This window comes from Lolium rigidum, chromosome 1 (genome assembly GCF_022539505.1).
Source record: "Lolium rigidum isolate FL_2022 chromosome 1, APGP_CSIRO_Lrig_0.1, whole genome shotgun sequence".
Classification (NCBI taxonomy): Eukaryota; Viridiplantae; Streptophyta; class Magnoliopsida; order Poales; family Poaceae; genus Lolium; species Lolium rigidum.
This window is the reverse complement of record NC_061508.1, coordinates 245110510-245122427: the sequence shown is the minus strand read 5'-3', so window position 1 is coordinate 245122427 and position 11918 is coordinate 245110510. Positions and strand designations below refer to the sequence as shown.

The 11918-nt window shown below is 43.6% G+C and overlaps 1 protein-coding gene across 1 annotated transcript; it reads left to right on the top strand.

Moving 5' to 3' along the window:
• Positions 1 to 226: 226 nt before the first annotated feature.
• LOC124692144 lies at positions 227 to 6714 on the top strand. Its single transcript, XM_047225451.1, has 8 exons — positions 227 to 284; positions 2104 to 2226; positions 2340 to 2398; positions 2667 to 4207; positions 4332 to 5037; positions 5727 to 5813; positions 5902 to 6079; positions 6297 to 6714. Exons 2-8 carry the CDS (start codon positions 2116 to 2118, stop codon positions 6486 to 6488), a joined length of 2874 nt encoding a protein of 957 aa, XP_047081407.1. The 5' UTR covers positions 227 to 284; positions 2104 to 2115; the 3' UTR covers positions 6489 to 6714.
• The last annotated feature ends 5204 nt before the right edge of the window (positions 6715 to 11918 follow it).

Here is an 11918-nt window from a genome sequence, read left to right as displayed (position 1 = left end):
GCAGCAGAGCAGCAGGTATTTGGTCCGGTCCGGTCAGGTCAGGTCCGGTCCGGTCCAGCATATTCTCTTCTCTTTCTCTTCTCTTCTCACCTACCAGCTCCTCTCTCCGCGTCACCTCCCCCGTCACCCACCCTCTCCCCATTCTCCCTGCCCGATTGTATTTCAGAGCCTGCACTTCCTCCCAATTCCGGCCATCGCCCGCCCGATCCACCCCGCCGTCCAGACTCGGATCGGGGCGCCAGCTCCGACCTCGCCGCCACCGCCACCGCCGCGCCGCGGCCACCGTGCGTGCCACTCCTCCCTCCCCTCCCCCCGCTTTCCCCTCCCTCCGGTTATTTCTCCTCCTGCTGCGGAGATTGCTCCGCTTTGCTTCGCTTCGCTCGCCACCGGCAGATGCGGGGGCGCCGCTCGCTCGATCCTCCTCCGGGTTGCACAAAAAATCTCCCCGCTAGGTTTTGCGCTTCCCGATCGATCCGCTCCCCACCCCGTCCCGTCCCATGATTACGATCCCTGCGCGATGAGTGCGATCCGTATCTCCTTTCGTGCTAGGCACGCCGATTTTTTTTTTTTTTTGATCTGCTAGGGCACAGCTCGCCTGTTTGCTACCATTTCGTGCGCCCTCGTGGATCGCGTGCTTCCGCTTAATTATTGTCGTTCCTAGCATTACTGCTGCCAGTTAGGGCTTGCCGTGGACGGATTTCTTACTTTCCGTGCTCGCCTTCTCCGCTTCCAGCCAGGCCACACCGATCGATCGATTGCTTGATTGTTTGCTTGTAATGATTTCAAGTGCCGTGCGAATTCTCCTAGTACTAGCTTAACTTCACCTGGAGTGTTCTTCTGATTGTTTGTTTGTTTGTTTGTGTTAACAAATCCATTTCTGACTTCGTCTTCTCCTTTTACTCTACTAGGAAGCGTTTTAAAATGTTTTCTTAGGGTTTTAATATCGGGAGTTGGAATCGGAATTGCACTCTGGGGGTTTGGACTGGAGGAGGAAATCTCCTGCCTCACGTGGTTTGCTGTTTGTTTGGTCAAGCATCTTGAAAGTGTTGTCACGGTTTGAATATATTGGGTGGGTGCTGGAATCGAAATAGCGTTCTGGAGTTCAGACTGGAAGGAGAAGAAATCTCCGCGTCCAGCAGCCCCGTGCGAATTCTCCTACTAGCTTAACTACATCTGGAGTGTTCTTCTGAATGTTTGTTTGTTTTGTGTTAACAAATCCATTTCTGAATTCGTCTTCCTCTTTACCTCTAGGAACCGTTTTAAAATGTTTTTTTAGGGTTTTAATATCGGGAGTTGAATCGGAATAGCAGTCTGGGGTTTCGACTGGAGGAGGAAATCTCCTGCCGCGCGTGGTTTGCTGTTTGGTCAAGCATCTTGAAAGTGTTGTCACGGTTTGAATATTGGGTGGGTGCTGGAATCGAAATAGCATTCCATAGCATTTAAAATGTTTTTTTTAGGGTTTTAATATTGCGAGTTGAATCGGAATAGCATTCTGGGGTTTGGACTGGAGGAGGAAAATCTCCTGCCGCGCGTGGTTTGCTGTTTGGTCAAGCATCTTGAAAGTGTTGTCACGGTTTGAATATTGGGTGCTGGAATCAAAATAGCATTCTGCAGTTCAGACTGGAAGAAGAAATCTCGTGCTGCAGCTTGTTGTTTTGGTCAAACATGGGCGGTGGCTGTGTCATTCATTTAGGCTTAACCTGAAGGTCAACATGCTACCTGTCACCGGCACATTCAGTTTGGTGCCATTGGATCATAGCTGATGTGTCACTCACCTTCTGTGTTGCCTTTTCTTCTACTTGCCTCATATGCTGCCGTCTAGGTTTGCCACATGTCCGGTAAAACGATTCGGTGTATTAATGCGCGCTTCTAACGGTTGGTTCACACTTATAATTGTCATGCATAACGGTTCAGTCACACTTACTATTGTTGTTTCAAATATGGGGGGTGATTATATTATCCGCAAAACATGCGGTTTGACTTCTATATCGCTGTCGATGGATTCTATATTTTTGTGTGTGTAGAACTGAGGGCCATTTATTTCTCTTAAGGATCTATACACATACTTTCAGGGTTCTAATGTGCTTCTCCTACCTCTGGCAGGACTGATGCAAAATGGTAACTGTACATGGAATTGCCAATGGTACTAGTGATGGCGCTGCCAACAGGAAGATCAATCGCCTGTTTACCCCATCAGAGAGGAAGAACCCAACCAATTTCCTGTTTGTATGTGCCGAATAACTGCAAATTATTTCCTTTTTTGTTCCTAGACTAGACTAGAAGCAGGAACGTCTCTGTGTTGGCACACCCTGTAATGTTTCCTTTCTGGCAATTTTCAGGAGCGTCATGTAGCTCGTCTTGAAGCAAGGCAGCAGCAGCAGCAGCTGATGCAACAGAGGTATAGCTATGTTCATTTCTGTGTCGACTTGTGTATACATCTACCGAGTAATAGAACATATTTATCTTTTCTGAATTGGCACGATCATCCTTCTTTCGTATCATCGTTTTACAAGCTCAATTGCAGCATCCTCGCAAAAAGAGAAGTTCAATTGCAGCAGCATCTTGCACTAGTTTTTACTTTTTACCTCCACCTTGAAATTCTAAACAGCTGTCGGAGATGAGTACCTGTATTTTGCTTCTGGTAATTCTGTGTACTTCTTTTTCAGGCGGTGCATCATCACGACGTTCATGCCCGATTGTCTCTACCACTTCTCTGAACATGCATCTCCACTTATTATCTTGCATTTAAGTGTCCCAGAAGAATCTAGAAGTTATTCAGCTAATCAATCAAGGCTGCTGGTAGAGAGATCCACAGCATCCAATAGTATGTCTGATTCAGGTTTCTCAGAAAATACCTCTACCAAGACAAAGACGGATGCAAGGCATACTACAAGAAGGAAGAGCAAAAAGAAAAACAAGAAGCGCAGGCAACATTTCAGAAAGCCAACAGATGGATCTGAAATTACGTTCGCAGAGAGCAACAGCTGTACCCAATCAGTTGATATGATTGATTCTTGTGAAGGTTCGACACTTTCACCTAAGCATGTTGGTGATATACTATTTGAGGAAACCTTTTCTCCCAGTTCTTCCGTGAAAGAAGCCTCTGAAAAGGCCCCTGACAGTGAAAATGATAATGAGTACAATGGCTTTTCAGTTGCTTCAGTTTCAAGCGCGTCGTACTGTGATGAGACAGAACTGTCTAGACCAACTACATCATGCTTGGAATTGTTTGGACAATGTAACAGGTACTTGGATAACATTCCAAATTTGGAACTGATGGATTCATCTCAAGAGCCTCGTCATGCCAGCAGAAGTGGGCCCTGTAGTGGTAGCACCAAGACACTGTTAAGTTCTAGAAATGAACGTGGACACAATCAATGTGAAACGGCAGAAGTTTGCAGCTCTAGTGACGGAGTTGATGACAGTTGGCTAGAGAATTCCAACTGCAGTAGTGACTTTTCTTCTGAAAATGGTGTTGGTGTGTGCAATGGAACCCAGGCAGCCCATTTGTGCAGCGATGGTAGCAGAGGCAGTGATTTCTGTCTAGTAATTTCGAGAAAGAGAGCTAGAAAAGAGAAGAAAATGTCAATGTGGAAGAGCTTTAATGGAGAGCATGCACCTGCTGTTATGCATCGTCCAAATGAAAAGTATACCGGTAGCTCTTCTAGGCAGATGCTTAAGGAACTAAACACTAAGGAGTACTCACATAGACATCATCATGTTGATAGCATTCAGCCTCAGCATGGAGTTGTGTTGAAACGCTCCATCAAGAATTTCATCCATAAGAGGAGTAATGGAATTCCATTTAAGCACTCTGAAACAGGAACAAGCCACAATCATTTTACAAGTCCAAAGGAAAACATCAATAGCAAATCAAATGCTGGATCAGGAACAAGTCACAATCATTTTACAGGTGCAAAGCAAAACAGCAATTGCAAATCAAATGTTGATTTTGACAAAGAGCAGAACATTGATTTAAGCAGAAGGCTATCCAACGGTGTGCACTGCAGAGAATCAACTTGTGAGATGAAATCAAATTCAGCTTCTGAACCTACAACTCTTGAGTCTGCAAAGGGAAATTGTACTTCAGAATCTAGTCAATTAACAGATCATGTTGTAGGAGATTTTCCCATGCTGAAAAGAGGATTACAAGGTTCACTCCGAGGCAATTATGCTATCGGGACAGGTTCTGGACTACAATCACCTGGTATGGCTGAATCTGTAGATATTTTGCATAGCAATTTTCTCTCTAATATGTCCAGACATTATGATAAGATATAACATAGTACACTGAAAAGCCTTTCTAACACGCAGCGCAAATCATTTTGCAGATTCCAAGTCCATTGAAACCGACTCATTGGTCCGATGTGATGTAATTCCTTTTGTTGAAGGGAATCACAGTCTTGAAAAGTTTAGCAGTTCTGAAATGCATCTAATTCAGATGACCAAGGTTGTTAATGATGCCTGTGAGGTGCAAGTTGCTGCAGATGCCCACCTGTCTGCTGGTTATCCAACTACCGATCTTGAGATATTTCTGCATTCTGCAACTCCAGTCATTGGGCATGTTCCTCGTGTGAAAATGAGCAACTCTTCACAGGATCAGTCAGTTAGGCACTCAATTTGTCAACAATACATTTCGAATATGTACTTGAGGAATATATGGGAGTGGTATGAAGAGCCAGGGTGCTATGGGTTGGAAGTAAGAGATCTCAGTGATTGCAGTTCTATAGCACCACACCGCACCAATTCAGAGTTCTGTGCATATTTTGTTCCTTATCTATCTGCCATCCAGCTGTTTGGGTGGTCTGCAAAGAATATGGATAATGGTTTTGGTGTCGAAGAGCGAAATATGTTGGGGGTATCAAGTACCACAAGCCTTATGAGTTCTCAACCTGTGCCTGCGAAGTTGCATAAACCATTTGAGCAAAGTAACACATTCTTTTCAGAAACATCTTTCTCCGCACATGATCATGGTGAACTCATTTTTGAATACTTCGAAACAGAGCAGCCTTCTTGTCGACCTCCATTGTTTGAAAAGTAAGTTCTCTTTGAGTCTTTGTTGTGCTTACAAATTCTAAGCATGCCATCTGAAATATTCTGATTTCAACCACTAGTTGTTACTTTATCCTTAAGTTCCTGGCACCACCAGTTCGTTCAAGTGTATACATGTCTTTTCAATCCAGTGTCCTCTTTGTCTAAAAACTGCTTATACGGTTTTACGAGTGCAACGGTTTCCCATCCATTACTTTATTAGAAGCAGTCAAGGATACTTGTCAGTTCTTGTCATGAACAGTTTAATACAGGCAAGGTAGCTTTTATGACCAGTGTATAATGTATAAATTAGTATTCAGTTTGTGAACAATGTTGCTTTGCACAATCAGGGTGGCAACAGACTGTTTTCCTGTGAAACACGCTGTACATGTTTTGGTGATACAAATTGTTTAAGCTGATCGGGATGGGTCTGACCAAAACCAACACGACTTATTTGTACCCTACTGAGTAGCTTAGAGATTTGGTTTATAAGTTGTTATCGGATTAATCACAAATATGTTGCTGATGTGCGCTGCATCATATCTTTATTTTGTGCATACTTTCTCATGTGACTACGTAAGCATAATCTGTCTTTTCCAAAATTAAAAAGAACTTGAAACTTGTGAAAAATAGAATTACTATTTGCTCTCTCGATTTTTGTTGTATATTATTCTCACAGCAATAAAAAATTGCAGAATCAAGGACCTTAGCAGCCTAAATCTCTCTGGTGATTCTGAAAAGCTGCAAAATGTGAAACTGTGTGATCTGCATCCAGCTTCTTGGTTTGTTCCTGATCCCAGATATTTTACTCCCACTGCTTCCTGAACTTGTTGGTTTGTTCCTGATGGCGGCAGTGTGTTGCATTTATAGGTACTGTGTTGCCTGGTATCCTGTTTATCGTGTACCTCATGGGAACTTCCGCGCGTCTTTCTTGACCTACCATTCACTGGGTAAATTGGTTCAAGAAATGCCCTCCCCAGATATGAGTGGTGGTCAGCACACCCGTATAGTTTGCCCAGTTGCTGGTCTGCAGGGTTACAATGACAAGGTACCATTTTAACTTTTTTACGAATGTAGTGAGTTATTGCAGTGCTGAGTGTATCCACAATGTAGCTCTAAATTTAACTGAAAACTCCAGAAAGTTGGTGCAAGCTGAAGTGTTGGCTGTCTAGTCAAAGTTTGTTCCTAGTGCTTGGTTCGTTTTGAGTTCTTGAGCTGTACATGATAGCGAGACTCAGTTTAACATGTAAGGTCTTTTTTTGTAGGGAGAGCAGTGGTTTGAGCTGAGATGTCCAGATTCATCAAAGCCCCATTGCGCTGAAGTTGTGAAAGAGAGGCTGAGGACACTGAAGCAAGGTGCATTGGAGATGGCAAGGGCTGTCATTCCTAGGGGATCTGAGAAGTCGTCTGTGAACCACCATCCAGACTTCGAGTTCTTCTTGTCTCGGTCTACCTAGGCGGCTACGCTACATCCTGGAGCGACTATGTTCTGTTACCTGCTAACTCGTTGCAAGAATTTCGTGAAAATGTTTCAAAAAAAAATTAGAGCATGATAGATATGACATTCCACTAACCAGTGGCCGGCAATAGTTTACCCTAGAAAGAAGAGGAGAGGAGGGGGATACTATAATAACCCACTAACACCTGATGATGCAAACCGGGTCGAGTTTTGGACCTTGAATGTTGTACTAGTGTGCCAAGGGCAAGGGGTAGTGCTCAAGATCAAGAGTTTGGCACCATTTTGCTTTACAGCTCATGCAGGTAGGCAGGCAAGGTTCTGCTTCTGCAGGTGTCTTTTTTGTATAGACAAGAATGAGAGCAAGATGAGATTTGCTGCTCAAACTTTTTTTCCAATGCTGATGAATGCGGAAGCAATCATTTCCGTACGCTGGCATTTCCTTGTGTATTCATATGAGGTTGAAGCAAGGCATCGCATTGCTAGATGGTAGAATTTGCCTTGTCTTGCTGCTACGGATGGACCAAGTCCCAAACATCTTTTGGTCTTTAAATGGTAAATGAAGCGATTCCAGCCCTTCTCTATCCTACGATCGTTTCAACAAACACACGCAAAGTAGAGGTTGAGAAGATGTCTTCTGCAAACAAAAACAGAAGTAAACAAAAGTAGTCTACTCTTCAGTTTAATATACATACATCCTGAGTTCTAAAGTCGTCTGTACGAAATAAACCAACGGGAGCACTGCATTGATCGGATTGATAGGATATCAAGCCTAACTTTTAAAGTCCGCGTGCAAGCGACGAAGGAATTCTCCTACTATAATTTTATTATTTTAAAATATTACACCATAAATAAGTGACTTGAATTCGTCTAGGTGTAGGTACAAATTTAGATAAATCTGAGTCACATATTTCCGGACAGAGGGAGTAAAATAAATATGAACAAACTAGGCGTCCTGATTTGTTAGATTAGGGTTTTGATGAGGACATCCTACTACACTGCTACCTCCGTCATTGCAAGATGAAGAGCGATGCTGCTTTGAAGCTCAAGTCCAATGAAGTCAGGATTGGACCAATGACACGAGCTCGTGCGAAGCTACTCAAACAACAGGTGAACTTGTTCCTAAGTAATACTTTCATCGATGAGAACTTTATACTGCCTAAGTCATATTACTTATGTATGATCAGGTAAGAGGGAGCAAGCATCGCACGAGGAGAAGAGGAGCAACTGGACGTGAAGCTGGACATGAAGCTGGACATGAAGACATCCCATGGACGCGCGAAGGAGGAGCGGGAGGCATGCGCGAGGGAAGAAGAAGAAGAAGCAGTCCAGCCCGGCGCCAGGCCCGGTCTGACCGGCCGCCACGCCGGCCGACCCGGCGCCAGACCCGGTCCAACCGGCCCCCACGCCGGGTGAGCCCGGTTTCAACCGGATCCTGCACTGGTGTCAGCCGGGGACGTTCTGTTTGTCACCTCGGTGCCCCCGGTCATGGCCCGGTCCCAGGCCCGGTCCAAACCGGACCGACCGGTCCCAGGCCCGGTCGACCGGCTCCTGAGCCGGCCGAGTCCGAGTCTGTCTCGACCAGATCCCGATCTGGGTCGGTTATCTTTGTATTTTCTCGAACCCTGGTCGTCCTGAACCCCTATATAAGTGCCCAATACGCCCCCAAATTAGTTTTAGACCACGTTTAAGATAAACCCTAGTTCATAGTTGATTGCTTTGCAACTCTATCAAATTTCGACACCATATTGCATTGATTTGGTGTATACCCTGAAAAGTCTTGTGTGATCTGATGTTCTATTGGGAATTAGACGGTTGCAACTTACCGCTTCGTGGTCGGCGGCTACGTGCGCAAGTGTGTGGAATTGCGAATATCTTGCAGGATTGAGAGCTGTTACATTGGCGACAGGGACCAGTCGAGAGATCTCGTTGCGTCATACAAGTTATCATCAAGTTATCTCCGCTGTGTTCATCCCGTGATCATCATCACCACTATGCTTACTGAGAAGATCGGGCAACCTCTTATCATCTTGGTATCAGATTTCAGTGTTTCCTCGGTAAGCCATCCACAATCCACCCCATAGTTGAGTTGTGAGTGTTTTCCTATCCAGAAAACGCTAAAAATATTAGGGTTAGGGTTTGCCATAGCCTTAGATTGCACTAATTTCGAGTTTTAGTTGCTTTTTGTAGTTGTTTTTGCGTATCTTTTTCTTCCATCTAGTTTTGTTAGGGTTTGTGTCTCCGCTATCATCTAGTTTTCAGTTTTGTTTCTCCGAGTCCACATAGCGTACAGTGTGCTTGTCCCAACTATAGACACAGCCTTTCGATATAAGTGACTAGGAACTTCCCCAGAAGAGACTAGTTTTACCACTCGACAGGTTGTTCATTAGGGTTTTGGTGCTTTACAACTTTCTGTTGGCCGTGCTATCAAGGAGTTGAGTCATAAAATCAAAAAAATATAGAAAATAAGCAAAAAGAGCTACATAGCTGTGTGTGTTACAAAAAGAAAATCCAAAAATAAAAAGTGAAGTGCTAGTAAGATTCAAGTGAAGGCCTAGTTACTTTTCTGCACCTGTAGTTGAGCAATCTTGTGCCTGTTTCGTTGAGCTTTGCTAGTGTCTCTCGAGTGCATTGCAACCTTTCATCCATATAATTGCATTGCCACATTTATCGCCTTGTGTGAGTATCATTGGTTGTCTATGGTCAGGGATAGAGCTTGTTATTGGTGCAAATAGGTAGCCTACCTACAACCCCACATATATCTTGCTTTGCCATGTGATTTGTTCTTATACCCTTGATATTCGCTTCGCTACATCCGTACACTAAGTTGTCCCTACAAGTGGTAAGCAACACTAATTCACTTTGGAGCGGTAAGATTTCCTTTTCTTATCAGTTTTGAGTGAGCTGTGAGAGTACCACCATATATATATTTGTTTTAGTGCACTAACCTACTAACCATGTCTTCTAGTGATGAGAAAATTGTTAACCAGAAAAACAAGAATTCAGCTGATGTGATGACATGGAGGGAGTATGAAGCTCTTCGTAATAAGATGCGATGTGACTTCCGCACTCAGTACGATGACGTTCGGGCGACTGTTCAGGAGATCTCCCAGAAGCTGGATGCTACTAATGAGACCGTCGAATGACGAATATTCAGTGCAGTCTTCAAATGACGAATATCCAGCGCAGTCTTCAAGTTTTGCAACTAGCTGTTGAAAATCTCACACAACAACAACAACAAGAAGTAGACCCTGATCTGGAATTGGTCGTGGTGCTGGTGATACGTCTCCAACGTACCTATAATTTCTGATGTTCCATGCTTGTTTTATGACAATACTTACATGTTTTGCTTGCACTTTATAATGTTTTTATGAATTTTCCGGAACTAACCTATTAACGAGATGCCGAAGTGCCAGTTCCTGTTTTCTGCTGTTTTTGGTTCCAGAAAGGCTGTTCGGGCAATATTCTCAGAATTCGACGAAACCAAGACCAAACATCATAATTCATCGAGACGGACCAGGACACCGAAGGAGACCCGGAGAGGAGGCCTGGGGCCCCCACACCATAGGGCCGCGCGGGCAGGCCCCTGGCCGCGCCGGCCTATGGGGAGGGCGCCCTGGTGCCCCTCCTGCGCCGCCTCTTCGCCTATATAAGCCCTTTCGACCTAAAAACGCGATACCAATTGACGAAACTCCAGAAAGACTCCACGGGCGCCGCCACCATCGCGAAACTCTGTTTCGGGGAACAAAAGTCTCCGTTCCGGCACCCGCCGGGACGGGGAAGTGCCCCCGAAGCCATCTCCATCAACGCCACCGCCTCCATCATGCTCCGTGAGTAGTTCCCCCATGGACTACGAGTTCTAGCTGTAGCTAGTTGGTATTCTCTCACCCATGTACTTCAATACAATGATCTCATGAGCTGCCTTACATGATTGAGATTCATCTGATGTAATCGGTGTTGTGTTTGTCGGGATCCGATGGATTGTTACATTATGATTGTCTATCTACAAAGTTTATGAAGTTATTGTTGCTGCAATCTTGTTATGCTTAATGCTTGTCACTAGGGCCCGAGTGGCATGATCTTAGATTTAAGCTCTATACTTATTGCTTAGATTGTATCTACAAGTTGTATGCACATGTCTATGTCCGGAACCAAAGGCCCCAAAGTGACAGAAATTGGGACAACTGGAGGGGAAGGCATAGATATGAGGATCACATGTTTTCACGGAGTGTTAATGCTTTGCTCCGGTGCTCTATTAAAAGGAGTGCCTTAATTTCCAGTAGATTCCCTAGAGGCCCGGCTGCCACCTAGCTGGTAGGACAAAAGATGTTGTACAAGTTTCTCATTGCGAGCACGTATGACTATATATGGAAAACATGCCTACATGATTAATAATCTTGATGTTCTGTCTTAATGCTATTTCAATCCTATCAATTGCCCAACTGTAATTTATTCACCCAACACTTGTTATTGGAGAGTTACCACTAGTGTAGATAGCTGGGAACCCCGGTCCATCTCTCATCATCATATACTCGTTCCTATATGACATTGAAAGTAGTATTAACTATTTTCTGGTGCCATTGCTCTCATATTACTGCTACTGCTGCTGTGTTACTGTTACTAGTGCTCTCATATTACTGCTGCTTTCACATCACCCTGTTACTAGTGCTTTTCCAGGTGCAGCTGAATTGACAACTCAGTTGTTAAGGCTTACAAGTATTCTTTACCTCCCCTTGTGTCGAATCAATAAATTTGGGTTTTACTTCCCTTGAAGACTGTTGCGATCCCCTATACTTGTAGGTCATCAAGACTATTTTCTGGCGCCGTTGCCGGGGAGGCATAGCTCTACTCATAAGTTCACCTGGGGAGTACACTCTACCTCTCTCTCTATTTTATTTTATTTTGTTTTGCTTAGTTTACTTTTGTCTAGTTTATTTGTGCTTAGTTTATTTCTGTCTAGTATTATTTTGCTTAGTTTACTTTGTTTTTGTCTTGTTTTATTTTCCTCATATACCCGAAAATCCATAAAAATTTGAAAAACCGAAAAATTAAAAACTGTTGCTATGGGAGAACCTACAACCTATTTGGAGCTTATTGAATTATATAATAATTATAGAGAATCAAGAACGGGAAAAGTTATGAGTGTTGTGATAGAAAAACTGAATACAATTGCTAAAATCTTGCTTAAACGCCATGATATAAACTGTTGCTCTAAACAGGATACTAAACATCTTAAATTTCAATGTGGCTTTAGTGAGGAAGTTTTAATTAAGAACTATAATTGGACTAGCTATATTCATCTTTGGTTCGAAGAGGTAGAACAATTTGTCATATTTATGGGAGCTTCTGAGATAGAATCCTTCATTGCTAAAAATTATGAAATTTGTGTTGTTTGTAAGGACCTTAAAGATTATGTCTCTTCTATCCTTAA

What these genes read in the sequence shown, in the direction of transcription:
- LOC124692144 (XM_047225451.1), top strand. Translation starts at nt 2,116, where the DNA reads ATGGTAACTGTACATGGAATTGCCAATGGTACTAGTGATGGCGCTGCC. An exon ending in TTCTGGACTACAATCACCTG is followed by an intron (nt 4,208 to 4,331) that starts GTATGGCTGAAT and finishes ATCATTTTGCAG; the next exon opens with ATTCCAAGTCCATTGAAACC. An exon ending in TGCAGGGTTACAATGACAAG is followed by an intron (nt 6,080 to 6,296) that starts GTACCATTTTAA and finishes CTTTTTTTGTAG; the next exon opens with GGAGAGCAGTGGTTTGAGCT.